The 21,243-nt window shown below is 35.3% G+C and overlaps 1 protein-coding gene across 1 annotated transcript in view; it reads right to left on the bottom strand.

Moving 5' to 3' along the window:
- The window catches only part of LOC106060169 (uncharacterized), a 32,302-nt gene that overhangs the window by 1,594 nt on the left and 9,465 nt on the right, over positions 1-21,243 (bottom strand). The window contains exons 4-9 of the mRNA XM_056041510.1: positions 20,658-20,796; positions 17,011-17,096; positions 15,249-15,317; positions 12,636-12,765; positions 8,045-8,104; positions 1,404-1,527 (exon numbers count right to left, since the gene is read on the bottom strand). Of these exons, the coding sequence (XP_055897485.1) occupies positions 1,404-1,527; positions 8,045-8,104; positions 12,636-12,765; positions 15,249-15,317; positions 17,011-17,096; positions 20,658-20,796 (608 nt within the window). The remainder of the gene's footprint in view (positions 1-1,403; positions 1,528-8,044; positions 8,105-12,635; positions 12,766-15,248; positions 15,318-17,010; positions 17,097-20,657; positions 20,797-21,243) is intronic.

The raw sequence follows: 21,243 nt of genomic DNA, 5'->3' as shown, positions 1-21,243 counted from the left end.
CGGCTCTAACAATTTTCTTAGAACTTTAACAGTTGCTATATATCGTTGGGGAAACGAATGACTAACTCGATGGCCATACTGGTTAAGATCTATTTGGACCATTATAATTATTCAAAGTAAAAAAAATAATTTACATTTGTCCAGAGAACAAGAATATATTTATCTTGAACGGACTCGAAGTCTTCGGGTATTTCATATTTTAGCATGAAGGCATCTTCTAAGTCTAGATCTAAATGTTTATCAGAACATTATAAAGTCTAGTAGATTTATACATTTGCTTGACCAGGATTTTTTCTCGCTGTTTGGGGTGGCGAGGTAAAGCATTGTTTTTTTTAAATCTAACATTCATTAGTTTTTAAGCACAAAATAATCACTCTATATGATGGATAAAGGAGGTATAGTCTTTTTTTTTTAAAGTAGAAACACAAAATCTTCCTGTTATGCTAATGATGTCAGTGCATCAGGGTGTCCTACTGTTGTGTAAGGAATAACATTAGACAAATAATATTCATGAAATAAAATTTTTATTCTATTGTTGTAGCTCTAGTGGTGGACTGAAAGGGTTAATGTGTGTGCGGCCTACTGATACACACGACTCAGGCCAATCACACAGGTCAACGGGTCAACGGCTGTCGATAGACAAGGGATAGTACTGCTAGTTCACGCAAATATGACCCATGTTGTGGTCATGTGATCGAGAGCCTTCACGGTCGAGACACAATGTATTAAATGGACAGTTGAGTCCAGAACAGCAAGGCATAAGGACTGTGGTACCTTGTGAGTCTTCGAGAATGTAGCTGTACGAGCTAGAGAGACTTGTAATGTTAAGTTAGGCAGTTCTGTTAAGTTCAAGAAAGCATTTGAATTTGATGTAGCCAATTGTGTTGAATTGGCTGTCGATGTATTTGTAATTAAATCGCCACTTTGTTACTTGAAGTTCTTGTTGTCAAGTTCTTGTGTTAGATGTGCTGTGTTGTGTTAAGTAGTGTTTGCAGAATGCCTGATTGAGAAGATAGTAACACTATAATAGTCACAGTATCATTTAGAACAGTGGTCCCCAAAGTAAGGCCCTTAGGAGAGATCCTTCCCAAGACGTGGTTCTATCGGGCCCGCCGAAACGCGTAGAAAATCTCTCCCCCATATCCCCCCCAAAAAAAAGTTAATTAAAATGTATGTTATCTACATTAATGTCCTCAGTTTTTCTCTGATGAATTAGTACCTTGACCTTTAACATTGATACCATGATCTTTAACATTTACAGATGTCACATTATTAATGCAAGTAAGAAATCCACAGGTTTCTAATAAAAAGGTCTTCAGGTCAAATTAGGTTGGGCATCACTGATTTAGAAGTGATCTATTCTAATTACACTTTTCAAATCTTTAGTTTAGTTAGAAACTTACCCTTTCTCTTGAAAAATTTGACCAGTACTTAGGTGATTCACTATGTGTCTACATAAACCCCCAGTACACTGTTCAATATGTGAAGACGTCAGACATTCACTTCCAATACAGGACAAACATCTGACTGATTGATGAGAAACAATTGGGATGAAAATATTTATAAAATGGAGTTAGAACGTGTTTGCTGTGGACAGAATAGAGAGACTACATGGAATAATAGATTCAATCAGTATGCTCAACTTGCTGGCTATTAGACAGATCATCATTGAAGAGGATATCTTACTGACGTTACTTCAAAAAGATGAGGATTACGTCATATGTTAATCAATGACTTAGATTCTGTCAAGTCATTGGTTTTTCTTTCGGGCTCAAGGAAACCCATTCCATGCTCTTATAGCACTAGGGAAGAAGGAGCATTTGTAAAGCTTTGTCCTAGCTTATGGGACGAGGAATGTGCCTTTATCTTTGTGTCTTTCTGAATATTTTATTAAATTTTGTTTTAGTATTTGAAGATTAGGATTCAGTATTTTATAGTAAAATTGCTACTTTACTTTTGAGTCTTCTCCCCTCAAGGCTTTAAAAATTTAGTGATCTTACTAAAGGTGTTACTCTAGTCAAATGTGAATATTTGTTTGTTGTGAATCTCACTGTTCTATTTTGTGTCTGTTCCATTTTCTTAATGTTTTCTTGAGTTAAGGGCTCCGACGCCATCATTATATATTCTATTTTTGGCCTAACCAGGTTAAATAACATTTTAGTTTTATGTTTTTATTTTAGTTATAGAAATTTCTTTTAATAAACCTTAATGCTTTGTTTGATTTTTTATAATTTCATCAATATGAAGATTCCATGGCAGTTGTTTTTCATTAATTATAACACCTAGGTATTTTGCGTTTTTAGTCTGTGTTACTGGTTTACCATGTATAAAATAAGTGGAATTAATTTGTTTTCGCTTTTTGTTACTCTTAATAACTGACATTTTTCTGGGTGGAAAGACATGCTCCTATTTGATTATCATTTCTGTAATTCATGTAATTCTCTTTGTTAAGTTTCTGTGTCTTGTGTTGTTTTTATTGTTCTATATAATATGCAATTGTCTGCAAATAATCTGACTTTTGTTCTTGAACTAATGCAATTCGGTAGTTTACTGTTATTGGTGTTGATTTAGAGCCATTTATTGTTTGTTCTCTCCTATCAGAAAATCTTTAATCCACTGATGCAATAGACCATCAATGCCAAAATATTTTAATTTTTTAAGCAAACTATGGCGGTGAACTTTGTCAAAAGCCTTAGAAAAATCTAGTAAGATAGCATTTATTTGCTCACTATTATCTAAACCGTTAGAAAAATCACCCAATAGTCCTATTAGTTGTATTTCAAATTATCTATATTTCTAATAAGTAGTTATCCAGTAGCTATTGAATTTAAAAAAAAAATCAACTCTTTCGTTAGCGTATTTGTGTTTAGTCAAATACTAGTAAGTACTTAGATATTGTCTTGGGGCCATTCAGCTTAAAGATAAATTGGACACTCTGCATTACGAGAAAAATTATGTTTAAAAACCGCTTCATATTTTTTTTATCTGCCCAGCAGATATCAGCAGAATAGTTTTGTCTGAAATGTCTGTCTATCCGTCCGTCCTTTCTTCCTTCGTCCGTCCAGTCTTTATCTCGTAAACAAGAAAAGATATTGAAAATTGGACATCATAATATTTGAGACCTTTTAAAGTTCTGATGTAACGGCTTATTTTTTTCTTTTTCTGAAAGCGAAAATTTTTATTTAAAAAATCAACGATACAGGCAGCTTTTCATAAAAATACACTATTTTTATAAACTATACACTATTAATAGTAAAAAAAAACCACGGGAGACTATTTAGTAAAGGCGATGACAATGTAGTATTTAAGTAAATATAATTTAAAAAAAAATAAATAAGTAATGTTTCACATTATAGTGAACTGCAATAGCATACCATTACATCATCATCATCATCATCATTCCTTTGAGTTCCTCATGGAACATAGGGCCTCGACATAAACACGCCACTCTCCACGGTCTCTTGCTAGCTTTTTGATGGTGTCCCAGCTCTTCCCGGTCTTCTCAGCTTCTTCAAGTACACTACGTCCCCATGTTCTTTTTGGTCTTCCTCTGCGTCTTGTTCCCTGGGGGTTCCACTCTATGGCCTGCCTAGCTCTGTTGCTGGTATCTTTTCTAAGGGTGTGACCAATCCATCTCCACTTCCTCTCTAAGATCTGCACTTCTATATTTTTCTGTCCACTCATCTCCCACAGTTTGGTGTTTTCTACTTTGTCATACCAGTGTATTTTTAGGATATTTCTCAGGCATCTGTTGATGAAGGTCTGTATTTTTTTTGTTGTGGCTTCAGTTGTTCTCCATGTTTCAGAACCATACAGTAGGACAGCCTTGACATTAGAATTAAAGATTCTTAGTTTAGTCTTGTTTGAGATGTAAGGAGATTTCCAGGTTGGTTTTAGCTGTGTAAATGTCTGACGTGCTAGATTTATACGGCGTTTAATGTCTTCATCTGTTCCACCTGATATACTGACTACACTCCCAAGGTATATAAAATTTTCTACTTGGTCTATTGTCTGAGAATCCAATACTATGTCTCCACTTTGTTTATTGTTTACTTTAAGTACTTTAGTTTTTTGGTGGTTTATTTTGAGGCCTACTCTTTTTCCTACTTCGCTTAAAGCTGTGACCTTTTCTTGCATATCATGTAGTCTGTGTGATAATAGGGCTATATCATCAGCGAATTCCAGATCTTCCAGCTTTTGTTTGAGAGTCCATTGGATTCTTTTCCCTGCGTTAGAGTAGGCTTCTTTTGTGACCCAATCCAGTACTAGAAGGAACAGGAGTGGTGAAAGAAGACATCCCTGTTTGACTCCTGTTGTGACTGGAAATTCCTCTGACAGCTTGCCACAGTGGGTTACTTGGCAGGTGAAACCATCATAAAGGTTCTTGATTATGGTTATTATTTTATTGGGGATCCCATAATATCTCATTACAGTCCAGATAGATTCTCTGTCGACACTATCAAAAGCTTTTTCAAAGTCAACAAAAGTTGCATAGAGAGGAGATTGCCATTCGACACATTGTTCTACAATTATCCTGAGTGTAGCTATTTGGTCAGCACAAGATCTCCCTTTTCTGAATCCGGCCTGTTCTTCCCTTAGGTGTTCATCACATGCTCCCTTTATTCTGTTTAGTAGGATTCTGCTAAAAATCTTGCTTGGTACTGACAGCAAAGTGATGCCTCGCCATTTCTCACATTGTGATAGATCTCCACTCTTTGGTATTTTAATTAGCAAGCCCTTTTTCCACTCACCCGGAGGTGTTTCTGTTAACCAAATTTTGTTGAATAGTTTGTGCATTTGGTCAACTATTTCATTTCCTCCTTCTTTTAGGACTTCGGGTGGTATGTTGTCAATTCCAGCTGCTTTACCTGTCTTCATTTGTTTGAGTGCATTCCTTATTTCTTCTTTTGTTATTTCTTCCATGTTTATGTCTAGTGTTGGTCCTGCATTTAGATCTGGTGGATTTCGTGGTTTAGGTCTATTGAGCACTTCTTGAAAATATTCTTTCCATCTTTCAAGTTGTTCATTTATTGAAGAAAGTAGTTTTCCGTATTTGTTTCGGACTGGAACATTGCAATTAGCCTTTTTGGTACTGAGAAGTTTGGTGATTTTGTATAGTTGTTTTATATCTCCTTTACCTGCTGCTTCTTCTGCCTGTTCTGCCAGATTATTGTAAAATGATCGTTTGTCTTGTCTAAGCATTTTGGTGACTTTCTGTGAAACTGCTTGGTAGTCTTGTTTTGATTGTTGCTTGTGGTTTCTTGTTTTTGCTAGGTTAACTGCCTGTTTAGCGCATTTCCTTTCTTCGATTAATTTCCATGTCTCGTCACTAATCCACTGTTTTTTCTTCTTAGGGTTAAGGCTTAGTACTTCATTGCTTGTTTCAGTAATAATTTCTTTGAAATTTTGCCAAGATTTATCGACGCTTTGTTTGGCCTCATCTAGTTGTAGCACAGCAAATCTATTTTGAAGGGATAGTTGGAATTCCTTTTTAATCTGTGTGTTGTTGAGCTTGTCTAGGTCAAATCTTTTCCTTTTGTTTCTTTCTGTTTTATTGCTGGCCAACTTCATTTTTAGTTTGGCAACAACTAGGTGGTGGTCTGAGCCAATATCTGCTCCTCTTCTGTTTCGTACATCTAGTAATGTGCTTCTCCAGTTCCGCCGTATGGTAATGTGGTAGATTTGATTCTCTGTTTTATTGTCTGGTGAAACCCATGTCACTTTGTGGCATTTTTTGTGGGGGAAAATGCTGCCTCCTATCACTAATTCATTAAATGTGCAGAAGTCTGCAAACATTTCTCCATTTTCGTTTATGGTGCCAAGTCCATGGGTGCCCATACTTTTCTCTCTCTCTCTGTTGTCACTTCCCACTTTGGCATTCAAGTCTCCCATGACGATCAAAACATCTCTTGTAGGTATTTTGTCAACTATACTTTGCAGTTGGTCATAGAATGCATTTTTGTCAGTATCACTTGCAAGGTTGGTGGGAGCATAGCACATAATGATGTGAACATTTTTGAACTTAGACAAAAATTTGGCTCTAATTATTCGTTCTGAAACTGGTTCCCATTCTAAAAGACTTTTGAAAGCTTCCTTGTTTAGTAGTAGTGCTACACCATTTTCATGTAAGTCATCTTCTTTTTCCTTTCCAGAGAAGAGAAGGGTTTCTCCTGATTGCAGTCTTGTTTCACCGAATGTGTTCCATCGAACTTCACTCATTCCCAGGATCTGTAGTTTGTAGTTGGCCATTTCCTTGGCAGTTTGTGCACATCTACCTGGTTCTAGTAAAGTGCGGACATTCCATGTTCCCAAGTTAAATGCTGCCTTCTGAATAAGGAAGTGTTTCTTTTTCATTGGTTTAAGTAGAGTGGTCGGCCTCACAGGATTCGTTCGACTTTCCCTGCATAGCTTCATAAGTCTCCTTTGTGGAGCTCTACTTTCGCCTCTGACAATGTTTAGTGTTTGTACCATTACATAGATACACTGAACTAAAGGAAAACATGTTTTTTCTTTTTGTTGAGGCTTTGCATGGGACATCGGACTTTACAAAAGAATTAGATCAATTAGATAATTCAACACACCAGTTAGGCCAGACTGGATGTAACTATAACTATAACCATCTCTTAGTCTGTTGGGACACCACTCAAGATCTGTGAACAGTCTTTCTCCATTTCTCTCTGTCTTTTGCCTTTGATAGAATTTCATTCACTGACAGACCTGTCCATTCTTTGATGTTGTCTTCCCATCGCTTTCTCTGTCTTTCTCTTCATCTTCTTCCTGGTATTGTTCCCTAAAGGAAGGTTCTTGCGAGCCCTGAGGACTTTGTGATGTGGCCATAGAGTTTAATTTTACGTTTTTTGACAGTGGTTTGCAGGTCATCGTGGGGTCCAATAGTTGTTTTAATCCTGTTTCTAATATCTTCATTCATGATGTGGTCTTTGTAAGTGACAAATAGGGTTTAACTATATCTTTATAACTATCAGCTTATGGAATACATATGAATATTAACAATGTAATTATAAAAACATTAATTAATCTCCCTATCCTATGGTATCAATTCGTTAGTCGAACTAACAATACAACAGTATCGGCAACACTTGCGTCAAGAGCAAGTCTCTTCTTTTTGTATCGAAGAAGATAGGGTTGTAGTTGTTGATAGTTTTTAGTTCATAATTTCTGATATTCTCTCTAAAAATATTGAAACCTGCATTTTTACCTGCCTGAGCCGACCACTTTTGGGGGCCGATTTTGAGTTATGTTACCACACAAACTGTCTTTGTAACCTTGTTCGGATTATTTTTTCTTTTGCGTATCTGCTATGTTCCTTGCGATATGATCCAATCTCTGTGTTGACATCTGAGGAAGGGAGCTTAGCAAACACAAGTCAGCTCGAGTTGGAAACGTGGGATAGAAGAGACATTGATAGATAATAGATAGCCAAGTAGTTAATACCACTCGGCAATATGAAAAACATTTTCTGCAATAATGCCAACACACATAGAGGTTTTGCTCCTACAATACTATTGTCAACACTTGAATATACTATATATGTAATTACATGGCAAACAGATCGAGTAATTTGCACCAAATTCAAGTCGTTAGGTAACACCAATTTTGAGTTTTATAAGTTCTTATACTAATAGTTTCTTGGATTACTTTAAAATTCACAACCTAAAATACATATTTATAAGTAACTATGGAAATTTTTTATTTCAGGTTTTAATTAAAATATCTTTTTAGATAGTGGCGTAGCAAGGAATTAGCCATCATTTGGGGGCCCAAAGGGCTTGACCTCTTTGGGGTCCCTCTATTTTAATATAAAAAAACACTCATTTGGGGGCCCCCTCAAGTAGGGGCCCTGGTGGATTTTCAAATTCTCCCCTTCCATCCCCCACCCTAGCTACGCCTCTGTTTTTACAACAGAAAGGTATTTTTACCAGAGACCGGTAGTAAAAAGGTCTAGGATTGTTACTACAAAAAGATATTTATGATGTTGGTCCTTAAGTCATATTATTATTTAAAAATAAAACAATGGCAATTTTACCTGATGTTACTTGAACGGGTGCAGTTGAAGTCACCGCTATGTTTAGAGTAGTCGGTATTGCTTTAGATATAAAATAAATTATAATAATAAAAATGTAATCTCTCTCTCTCTCTCTCTCTCTTTCCGTGTATATATATATATACAGGGCCGCCGCTACCTATTGTGCAATGTGTGCATCGCACGCAGGCGGCCGAATGTAAGGGGCGGCCAAATCATCATAGAAAGATTCCTTTTTTTTGGTTTAATAATTTTAAAAATTACATAAATATTTTATTTAAATTCTAATGATTCTATTATCCTTTGAATATTGAGGAGGGGGGGGGGAAGACGATATTCGTACAATAAGAGGTTATTTTGGAAACTGCCGCGCGAGCTTATGGGTTTTCCTTAAGCGCCGACCCCCCCCCCCTTCCCGCCCTTGAATTTTCGCGGGTTGTTAGTAATATTTGTTTGGAGTTGAATAGCCCGCCCTGTAAGTAGATTTAGCAATTAGAAAGTCAATTTTAAAACATTGTCCCTTTTATTTGAAATTGCTGTTTGTTGAGAGTAGAATATTTTGGACCGATTATAGAGTGTAGATATAAATCTTCATTAAGTTCACTTGTATTCTAGTTTAAAATACATTTTAAATTATCTTCTTTTTGTAGTAAAAACGGAATCAGTTTTATAAATATTTAATATTAGTACTACTTAATATTTAATTATATATAACGGTAGTTAAGCCCATATTTCTTTTTAGTGTTTTATTTTTAAAAATTGTGCAAGTATTCGTATTGGATTATTATTCCTATTATTCTGTTTTGCATTATTGATCATCAGTATTTTTAATGGAGCGTTTCTCAAACTTTGGGTCCCCCCCCCCCTTTCTAGGTGGCGAGTACCTCAAATAGGGGGTGGGGGGCGGCTCCACTTTCTGACAAAAAGGGGTGTTATACAGTGTGTGTGTGTTACCTAGGCGGCGGTAAGAAGAGGTTAAGCGATCCCAAATGTCCCTCGCATAATACTATTATCCAGGGATGCCTCTTTATTATTAGATTTAAAATGGCCATTGACTTTTTCTTTTTTTATTAGGATGCGTTCTGAAAGAAAGAAACATAAATAATAGCCTTTTTTCACAATTCTCTCTTCTTACCAAGAGAAAAAGGCCAGAATACGCTTAGCGCCAAGTCCCGGTTCGGTATCAAACCCCTTGCCGACTTGAGCGAAAACCTGCCGCATCTTCAATTCTGTCTCCGTGAAGAAATTTTTTACAACGCTTAAAATTAATGTAGGCAACACTATTTCGGACAAAAAACTGACCATGAATTCATTATGCTTAGCCCTGTGAAACTGATTACTTTTAGTAAAATTTCATTACCTAAATTTGGATTCTATACTTGGTGTTAACAAATATAAATAAAATAAAACCTAAATATTGTGTTAAATATTGTGTAAATAAATATAATTAAGACTAATGTTTCTTTTCTTTTTCATTCTTTACATAAACGCAAAGTTAAAATTGACAACAAAACAACTTAGAGGGCCCATGGGGATACCCATGTTATATATGAAAGAAAAAGGAATCGTCTACAAAAATAGATTTAACTTAAAGAGCGCTTTAGGCACAGTGTCTAACTCAGTCTAAATGATTTTAAAAAAAAGGGGGGGGGGCGGCATATTTTAATTTCGCACGCAGGCGGCCACAACCCTCGCGTCATGCATATTAACCAATGACTTAAATTCTGCCAAGTCACTGGTTTTCCTGGCCAGCTCAGGCAACCCATTCCATGCTCTAATAGCACTAGGGAAGAAGGAGTATTTAACAAATGTCTAATTTATTCTAACTGCTACGTGTAAAAGTGTATTACTCGTAATCATATGGAGTCAGTGTGTATTCCGAACTCATTACCTAACCCTATTACACCCTAACGTTTTTTGAACCACGTTCGTGACCCAAAAACCATTTTAAACAAAAATCACACACACACACACACACACACTTTTAATAAGAAAAACTGAAAATAACAATTTGGTTTTGTGGTGCGTTTTAATATACAAATGGGTTTTAATATCAATAAGTGCCTTATATTATATAGATATTCAACTAATTTTGTTCACAAACTATGATTTTTCCATTAAAAAATAGGACGGCACCCCCCCCCCACACTTAGAGGGCTAGAACCTACCGAAAGGGTCAAAATACAAGAAGGGGAGCGACATAAAATAACAATTATAGAGTAATTCAACTAATTTTGTTCACAAATTATGATTTCACCATAAAATAGGACGGTCCCACACACTCAAAGGGAAGAGCAGTAGATGTATTCTCCCCCACCACCCCACTCAATCGGCCAACAGGAAAAACGACATAATATAATATACATACAAGTTTTAATCATACAGATATTACTTTTTAAAATGTCCACTATGCCGAGTTACGCACCAAAGAATTCTTTATTTTATTTTGTTTTGTACAAAGAAATATTCAAGTGGTTTATTCCGATTTAGAGGGAAAAAAAAAGAAAATATCGTTTGTATTTAAGATTTATATATAGATTGTGCCGTATGGGGGGGAATACCTAAATTTAAATATAAAGGTTTCTTTAAAAACTTAACGATTTTTTTTTGACTCCGAATGTATGAAAACCGTTTCTTAGCGAGCACTTAATTGGTTAAAAGAATCTATGTACATAATCTCATGCAGTTCCTGAGATCTCTTGATGATGAAGCTGTGGTATTTTGCGAATATAGCCTATATTATACTAGCATTATCCACCAATTACGCCCTTGGATTTGTTCCAAGGCTATAAAACGTTATTTAGCCATGGCCCCCTCCCTTTCTTATATTAATAATTCAAAGACCTACATGTAAACGCTCGTTCATGCATTCCTTTGGCTCGCAAATTCTTGTACCTATTACTTGAATTGGAACGGCCCGTAGCTTCAAATATCACTAATCTCCTTCCACAAACTTCCACCTTAATAAATAGCCTTATTTACTTACTCTGACTATTCTTCTGCATTTCATTTCTTTATCGAAATATTTGATAGCCTCTATGACGCTATTTGGAAGAGGGCAAATTTTTTTCTTGTTACATCTTGCATTTCGTAACAATGACATACTATTTTTACCGGAACCCCATAGCCAACTTTTTTTTCCCGCTTTTTATAATTTAATAAAACTACCCCCATTTCAGCGCTTCTCCTTTTGTCCCGAGAATTCTAATACCTGTTACCTTGAAAATCCCTCCCAAAAACACTTTCTTCTGGTCTGTGAATATATATATATATATATATATATATATATATATATATATATATATATATATATATATATATATATATGATATAGACGCTCCTTGTGAGATCTAAATTAAAACAGTCTCTTTTTTTTTTACTTATAACAACAGACAACAGAGAGATGTAAAATTTTAAAACAAAATAACATGCAAAACTTTATACTTACTATTGATTGAATTTTATATTAAAGAGGTGGGGGAGGTGGGGAGAAAATCAATATACCAACGTTATATGTAGCATTATATATCACTTAGAGCAGGGTGCCAGGAAATATCTCACTGTTATCAGTAGAAGACATCTTGGCATTCTGGACATGTAAACCTAATGCCACAGTGTTGAATCTCACAAGATTTATTGTAGGCTGATTTAATAGAAGGCAGGACAGCTGCGGGACGTCCACTCTACATACACATCAAGCTCATTAAGCTCAACACCAACATTTGGGGGGAAAAAACACATGGAGATCAAGGTAAAGGATGGGTTCTGGATCGCAGATGGTGATCACACCGGAAGCAAGAAAAAGATTGAAAACGCTGCAGCGTCATGTCAGACGTAAAATGCCAACCAATTGTTTTGCTGAACTGCGATTGTATTTAGGCCTATCCCTTGATTCGCTGATGCTATTACCGTTCTTTTTGTTTCCTTATCAGTAAGGGGAGGTGGTTAAAAACCCCGCATTGTGTATGACACCTCCTTTTCCATTTTATATCTACTAGTGATTAAACTTAATTTTATATATAACTAGCCTGACATGGCCCGCGGTCTGCGGGCCTTAGATTGGGTATTACTGTTCAGCCGATATATTGATATCCAATATAAATTACTGAATGTTAAAACGGGTGTACCCCATTTGTTAAAAAATTAGGTACTTTTTGTCTAATATTAGGGTCCTATGGTTGTAAGAGGGACAGTAAATATAAACTACGGTCTCCTCCATAATCTAAGGAACTTTTAAGCTAAGTTTTATCAAGATTTATCAAACAGTTTTGATTTTTTTTCGGGACATACATACATACATACATACATAAATAAATACATACATACATACATACATAGATACGCCTTATTTACTGCTTTATAAACTAGATAAGAATAAATTAAAATATCAATACGTACCATATCTTATTGCTACAAGTGAAGTAATTAATAAAAACAGCAAATGCGTAACTTTTTTTTACTGTACTCCGATAGATGAGTGGGGGGGGGGGGACAATTTGTGGACGATCGGTTCTACCTACCCTGGATCTACCAGCTGGTGAAATGGATAAACATTTAGAAATTTCAGAAAAAAAATTTAAATAAGATACAAAACCCAGAAAGGCTCCAAAGTGTGCTTTCAAACAGTCCAGAGTTGTGCAGCAATCCCAGACGCACCTTGTGCCGTGTCCACCATTTAGAAATGTTGAAGAGCAGGGATGTTTATTTTTGTCCTCGTTGCATCTCTGTTACATTAAAAAACCGTTGTCTTAAAAATACCAACCCATAGTACTCAATTTTATAAACACATGTAATAAATCTTACTAACAAATAAAAGGAACCATTCATTATAGCTACATTCTTGAAACGTTTTGAAATAATACATTTCAATGTATTCCTTTGCAGAAGCAAATCTTCATAGAATTTCATGGAAGTAAGAAAAAATTGGAACTATGAATTAGAACAGAGGTTCTCAACCTTTTTCAGCTCCGCAACCCCTTTTAACAATTCCCCACTATGGGAGGCCCACAACCGCAAACCTATTTTCTTTCATACGCATAACTAACTGTGCTTTTGCTAATGTTATAAAATTGTAATCCTTATTATAATGAAATAAAAAAAAATTAGTTTACTTTTCTATTTCTTATTTATCTTTTTTTTTTTCGTGTTGTATAAGAGAAATGCATGGCGAAGCACGAATAGCAGTTCCGCAATGGCGCACTACAATGATGCAATAGTGTTTCATCAGATCAGGAGTTCTGGGGGCAGTCTATGAGAGATCACGATGAATGTCATCTTCTGCATCATTTTTTTTTCTGTATTTAGACTTTATAACTAATAGGCTTGATAACTCGCTAAAATATATTAATTGAAGTAGAAGGCTCAAATCGGGATTTGACTGCAAACACTTAACCCAGATTTATGTAATTGACATTGAAATGAAATCATTCATCACTGCATCGCTATTAGTATTAATGTGTTCAATATACTCTTCTCTGGAACATGTTCATCTTTGACTGTAAATAGACTGCTGACTCAGTGCTGTTACGTGCAAGCGTGATGTCTGGTTGATATGGAAAGTGTGATGAAATTTCTCGTCACAGGATTCTTGTTAGTAATGTTAGGTAGCCCATCTGCCATAAATCTTACATTTGTCGATGAATCTGAAAGTATTTCCGAAGACTTTTTTTGACTCATTCTGTAGGTTACTTAATGTTGATATCCAGACCTACATACAAGCATACTTAGAGCATCATCTCTGCAGACACCACTTATATTTTTTTAAAGAAATTTTTATACTTTTCCAAAAATTAACCAACTTTTCTTATACATCAAGTGCAGTAGTAATTGTTTCAAGAGGTTTGCAAAGAGAAACTCGTCTTTTCAATAGCCACCATCTATATAGCTAACCTTATATCTAAATTTCTGGGCACCTTTGTCGCTAAAGCTATAAATAAATATAGCTTTTTTTATATAGCGCTAGTTTCATGCTTATAGCATGGTCAGAGCGCTATGGTCCAATCTCATTTGTGGATCAGTGGTGGAAGGTGGTATCTGGGAGAAAGTTTTCCGTGCTGCATTTAGGCGCTCAGTAAACACAATTCTGCTCGAGTCGGGTGTCTAGCCTTGAGCCCCTTTATAGGTAGCCAAGCCAAGCCAAGTTAAAGCGTACTTAGCCTTTCGATCAAGCTTTTCACATATCATATTATCAGCTATCATATCGACGCTACAATTATTTGGGCTTTAAAGATCGTTAGAAATGACGCACTGGGGTTTTTGAAATCCTATTTAAACTATGGAAGTTCTCTTGTTTGAGATCCCATTACATACTTGTTCCATAATGAAAATATTACCTTCAATAGTGTGGACTATTAAACGATGGTTATAAAAGAAATAACTTTTCAAGTGGGTCACGACGTTACCATAGAATAATATATTGTTACAACCTTGTCATGCACACCACCATCCAAGCTGCAGAAGCTGCGCACTATTAGGGATTCCGCCCAAGTCTAGAGCTTATGAAGAGGCTGTGCTAAAGGCAGATGTTGTTCTATGTATTTGTGATGTCCCGTGAATAAAAATCTACATCGCGAATTTGCCTCCATTAAGTTATTACAATATGATTCCGCAATGGCTTAACGTTGCATTATGCTTTTACTTACATTGATTTAAACTGTTAAAATATTTATGCTGCGACAATTAAAATGCATGAATCCTTCAAATTCACATGACTGCAACACCTATACTCGAATACCAATTTAATGAAAGGTAACTTTCAATGAAAAAAAAATACAAAGTCAACTTTGACACATTAGAAAAGACATATATTTTCCTGGGAAATAGTAATTCGACCCCCCAAAGGGGTTGCGATCAACAGGTTGAGGAACCCTGAATTCGAACGTTTCTTAAAAAAAAAAGTGAATATAACGCATCAGTAACTACATCAATTTCTAGCTCAGGATAATAGAAGTGTTGCAGTGGTAATATATATATATATCTGTCAAATGACAATATACAGTGTAGTAATATAATAATGCAAAATATATAAAGAGTAAAAAAAAATGTAACGATATAAAATATACTAAAGTGTAGCAACATATAGATCTAAATGTAACAAAATACTAATTTTAAAAAAATTAAAAAAAAAACTCAATATTGACACATGTAAAAGTATAAGCATTATAGTATAACTACATAAAAATAAAAAAAATGTCCAATGATTACTTACTTGCAGCTCATGAGCTGCCTTACAAGCTCCGTGAACAGTGTGATGATCATCAACAGTCACTTCACAATACTGTCCAAATACAAAGTGCTTCAATTTGATTTCTCATTTTATAAAATCAATATTACATCAAAATTTTCTAAAGCAAATAAAACATTTTTAAAACATTATTTTGAAACAAAAATATAAAAAGTTAAAAAAGTATTTTTAATCCTATCGTTAAGCCAATTTAAAAGCTTTTGTCAAAAAAAAAAAGATGGGTGTCAAGTTCGTTTTTCTGCATTTATCTTTTCATAACACTCGTGACACCAAAGAGCTAAAAATTATTACTAAGAATTAATTAAACTGCACAATGTCGATAATCTTCAAAAACTTTTGAATATATTGATCCTGGAAGACTTTGTATCAAAGCCCAGATATCTAGATAATTAACTTTAATATGTTGTTAGGACTAAGATTTTATTTGACTACATTACTACATTGAATTGGAATGCATTGTTCATTTAGCTTTATCGAACATAGAAAGAGAATCAAAACAAACAAAACAAATGGCAGGAAGATATATCCCTGACCCTTGTAATTTAGGACATACAAACAGTGACTGATTATTATTATTATTATATATATATATATATATATATATATATATTGTTGTAACCCTGCCTTGCACCAGTGCTTGAGGTGCGCACTAGCGCACTAGTGAACGTAAACAGGAAGACACTAGAATGGAGAGAGAAGAACAGGACATCAGGGATTGTGAAGAGTCTGAATGTTTGGGAAACTAAGAGGCCAACTTTTGTGCTGCCTGAAGGTTGTAGTAGGGACCTGGAGCAAAGCGGGGAAGGCTGTCGTTGGTCCACATTCGGGTTAAGTAGCAAAGGACTGGTATACTAAGTAGTAAGACTGTGAGGAAGCTGAAGGATGTTATGTGTTTACCCTAGTGAATAAACACAACTATTTATTTCCTGTTAAACTGTGTTGAGTTGCATGCCTATTCGTTGAGTGCCTAGACGAGAGTTGCAACAATATATATATATATATATATATATATATATATATATATATATATATATATATATATATGTATATATATATATATATATATATATATATATATATATATATATATTGTTGTAACTCTCTAAGGCAGGCACTCAACGAAAGACAGGTCGGCAACAGTAAACGATGTATTTATTTATTATAACTAGTATAAGCATCAACAAATAGTAATAGTTACTAGTTAGACTTGGACGTCTGCTATAAAGTCACAGGGAGTAATATGTCTAAGTTCTAAGAGTCCTACTTCATACCAGAACACAGAACAGACCACCGACACACTTCCCAGTGTCGCTCCAGGTCTCCCACACAGTTTCCTAGTATTACACAGGACAGCACTCAGCACCAGACTGTTCAGACTCCCATGACCTTTAGCCGGCTCACAACAGTCCTTCTTCCTGTCTCTATATGTCTTTCACTAGTCGTGTTCAGTAGTGCTCAGATGCGCACCATTAGTGTAGCGCGGGAGCGGGGTTACAACAATATATATATAAAGAGAACTAATACAACTGTATGGCAAACAAATTTTGTATTTGGCATGTAAAGTCAATCACGACGCTGTCAGGTTTTCTTTATAGCCAAACCTTTCCTTACAGACAGTTCAAAGTGCCACGATGTCACAATATTTAGGAAAACAGATGTCTAATGTTAGAAAAAGATGTGCATGTTCAAGAAGCCTGATAGTTTATATTGTTGTTTCAAGTTTTACCTGTCCGTGAGTACAGTGAATTTGAGAATGAACGCATGCCGCCAGGTCTAAGGATGAGCACTGACTAGGGCAAAAAATATCGTCATCTGTTGTTTTTTTTTTTAAAAGAGTAAGATGTTAAAATTAACTTGTCTATGATTAAGTAAAAAAAAAAATTGACCAGAACTATTATATTTGCTATTGCTGTTTTTAAAAAAATTTGATATCCATTGTAATTCGAGAGTTGCTATTGTGTTCAATGGGTGAACGTTTACAACACTAGATGTTGGTAGCTCTAGCAATTCTTACTATAAAAAGTATCTATTTTAGTAGTTTTATAAATCTATCTATCTACTATCAATCTATCAATCTATCTATCAATCTATCAATCAATCAATCAATCAATCTATCAATCAATCTATCTATCTATCTATCTATCTATCTATCTATCTATCTATCTATCTATCTATCTATCTATCTATCTATCTATCTTATTGTTACGTATCTCTCCTACTATCCAGGCTCTCTACCTACACAACGAACTTAAAGAACCTCACAACTCAGGGCTCCAAAGTATCAGTCAATTTAATTGCAAATACATTAAAAACACTGTACGGTTGGCAACAACATTACACTAACTGTCCAAAACCTCGCCTTGCTCCGCCTGACTTCACACACCGTCTGTCTCTAACTTCGCCTCGTACTGGTCACATTGCGAGGTCACGTGAAGTCCTGTCTTTCTGACACACTCGCTCTTATATAGAGTCTCTACTGGCCTTCTAGAATGGGATGGAACGTTCTTGACCACTCAGAATGATCACAATCGTCATGACTTGCGTGCGTAATATTTACACACAGGTCGTTGCCGGACTGGCGTGTACTGTCACAGGTCACAGTTGACTGCTCGTCCTGCGCTGGACTGTGGCGATTTGAGTAGGCTAAAAACACACAGCACTACCCCCCATCTGTGTCACCACCAGGTTTACAACATTATCTATCTATCTATCTATCTATCTATCCTATCTATCTATCTATCTATCTATCTATCTATCTATATATCTATCTATCTATCTATCTATCTATCTATCTATCTATCTATCTATTGAAGATTTTCATCATAAATATGAGCTGCAGTAGTCTGCTCTTTATTTACATTAAAATATTTCAGATCTGGTTGACGTTCTTTAAGGAGTACCACATAGTATAAAAGAAAAAAAAAGGATTAAAATATATGTAGAAATATGGGGGACATATTAAGAGACGTAATTGGAAAAAAGGGTAAGGGTTATGAATAGAAAGAATGGAAGAGCTTTTGAAAAAAAAAGATAAAAGTTAACAAAGTCACTAACACCAACTAAGCATCTTAAGGATGGTAGTTGGTCCTCTTCTCTTCCTATCAACTCTGCTTTATTTGTACCGCTACTTAGTTTTAATTACGTTTTCAGTTTATACTTCTGATACTTCCTTCATATTGATGATTGATTTAATATTTTCTTATTATATTGAGCTAAAAACGGAAGAGTTTCATTTCATTCTGCATTGCTTATCAACACTGTCCTATGTTCTGTACACCAGATAGACCCAATAGCTAGTTATTTGTGCAGTAGTTCGTACCAGGGCCGCCGCTGCCTATTGTGCAATGTGTGCATTGCACGCAGGTGGCCGACTTTATGGGGCGGTCAAATCATTAGTCCATGGTTACTTTTTTAAAGAAAATTTATTAAATAGAAAAAAAATTACTTAAATATTTTAAATAAATTCTAATTATTCCATTATCCTTTGAAAATATAACGATATTCGTACATAAGAAATTATTTTGGAAACTAGAACAAATAAAATAGAGCAGCGTGCGAGGGATTACCATGGGTTTTTCCAGCGCCTGCTCATTTCTAGCTTTGAAGTTTTGCGGATTGTTTGTATTATTTTCTTTGGGTCGAATAACCCTGTAAGTAGATCTATTACCGGTAATTAAAAAGTCAATTTTTCACTGGGAGGGTGGGCGCTAGTTCCTCTCCTAAGGAGGGGGGGGGGAGGGTGCAACGTCCTGACAAAAAGAGGTGTTATGGAGTGTGTAATGAGAAGATGTTAAGCCATTTATTATTGGTTATGCAGTGACGATGATGAAATTAACGTACCTAGTGCAAATGTGAGACAATCTTAAGACATGAAAAAGTAAAGACTTTTTTTTGTTGTGAGCTAGAGTCTGTTTAAATATCAGTTTATCTCATTACTATTAGAATTATATCTCATCTCAAAGTAAATCTGTCAACAATTAAAGTTATATTGAGTCTTTGTTTACAAAAAAAGTTTTTTAAAGTTATTTAAAGTTTATTTATTTAAAAATATAAAACGCCTTCATCGGTTTAATTCTACTAGCTGTTTGGAGCTACAAGCCAACAATCGACCAACAACAGGAGAGGGGGGGATTTTCAGAGCCCTTGCCGAGTTGAGCGGAAATCTGCCGCATCTTCAATTCTATCTCCAGCAAGAACTTTTTACAACGCTTAAAAATGATGTAGGCAACACAATTTAAAAACAAACAAACAACGTTTTAGTGAACTCTCATGACGTAAACTAGGATTCTATACACAGTGTTCAATTAATATACATGATAAATAAAACCTAAAAATTGTGACAATATTTTCTTTTGTTTTTTTTATTACATTCTTTAAAAAACTCACGGACTTCACTGTGGAAGCCTTCATCGCTCCTCTGGGATCGAGCTTCTAAATGGGACTCGAACTCAAATATTGTTATCTAGAGAGTCGCCACCCGGGAATGTGAGAAACATTGTCTTACTCTGTTTTATTTCAAGTCATTGTGTAAGTGACTTGTACTTTGGATTATTTACTTTGAATTCAACTCAAAACAAATATTAATCACTGGGTTGCTTCATTTGTTGGATAAATTTGTAGGCAACTCTGAATCCGTGGATGTCAGATGATTGTTGATACAAAGCACATCTCTCCAAAATCCTATTATGATGATTATTATGAAAATGTACACAGAACGTTGAAAAAGTTTCACTGTCAATGGCTTTTGTATTTCGAGCTTTTTTTCGGATTATGCTTTAATTTACAATAACAAGTTAACATATCCACGTCCATGCCTTATAACACTGTTGAGCAGTCAAAGATATTGAGAAATTGTATATTGATCATGATCAAGTACACAGGTCATCAATTATAATGGTCGCAAATACAGGAGCATAAGCGAGTAGTCAGAACGAGATCAATTTGTACTGTTTATCAAAAAGAACCTAGATGTCCATGATTCTCAACTGTACTTGAGGGGCAAAAGCTGTGCGAATATGAAAGGGAAAAATGGATTGGTCAACAAAAAATGGATTTAAATTAAATCAGTGTCCATCTCCGTCTTAATGGATTTTTTTCTAGAAAAAAAAAGGGGTGTGTGACATTTTTAATTTCGCACGCAGGCGGCCACAACCCTCGCGGCGGCCCTGGTTCGTACCATACATGAAAATCTCTAATAAAAGAGATAGGATGACGTTAAAGACGAGTTAGTGCAAAGATTCTTCTGTCTAAGAATAACATTAATTGACATCGGGGCTGTCAGCTGCGATTGAGTAGTTTTGTTATTAACATTCTTATTCAACTGACAAAAGACGGATGATAAGATCGATAAGGCTGAGTTAAGTTACGACTTACTCTGAACTGAGATGTTCTTTGATATTAAATCACCAACACAAGTAGAGGTATTGCAACAAGTTTGGCATTGGTCTGTGTTTAATAGGAATCCACCTTCAGCGCAGGGTCTAGCTGCATGAGAAGTAAGTAAAGCACATTCCTACGGACAGAAGCGTCAATATTACCCAAACAAAACAAAAACACCAAGAATTTAGTGATTTAATATTTAGTAAATATCCTGATCTGCCACCTTTGCTGGCCACTATCAACTTATTTTCACGTGGGCTAAAATAAAGCGCTTGGCCTTCATAGGGGGGTATCTGGTTCGAATCTCGGTGAAGACTGAGATTTTAATATTCTATCCAATTCTAATGGGTATTTGATATAAGTTAAAATAACATGACTTTTACATCATCTGCTCCATAGAGCGAAAGATCTAATATGCTTACTATATTTATAAGTACTTTTCATACTCTTCCGCAACTGATATTAAGTGAGTTTGTAGGATCATTATGCAGGTTTCAGACTTTAAAGCGAATGCAATACTAGAAAAAAAAACAAGAGTGAATGTATCTCATGCCAGATATCAGACTTAAGTCTTGCCACA

Source organism: Biomphalaria glabrata, chromosome 9 (assembly GCF_947242115.1).
Source record: "Biomphalaria glabrata chromosome 9, xgBioGlab47.1, whole genome shotgun sequence".
Lineage (NCBI taxonomy): Eukaryota > Metazoa > Mollusca > Gastropoda > Planorbidae > Biomphalaria > Biomphalaria glabrata.
Note: the sequence above shows the minus strand (reverse complement) of the source record. Positions and strands in the feature narration are given on the sequence as shown.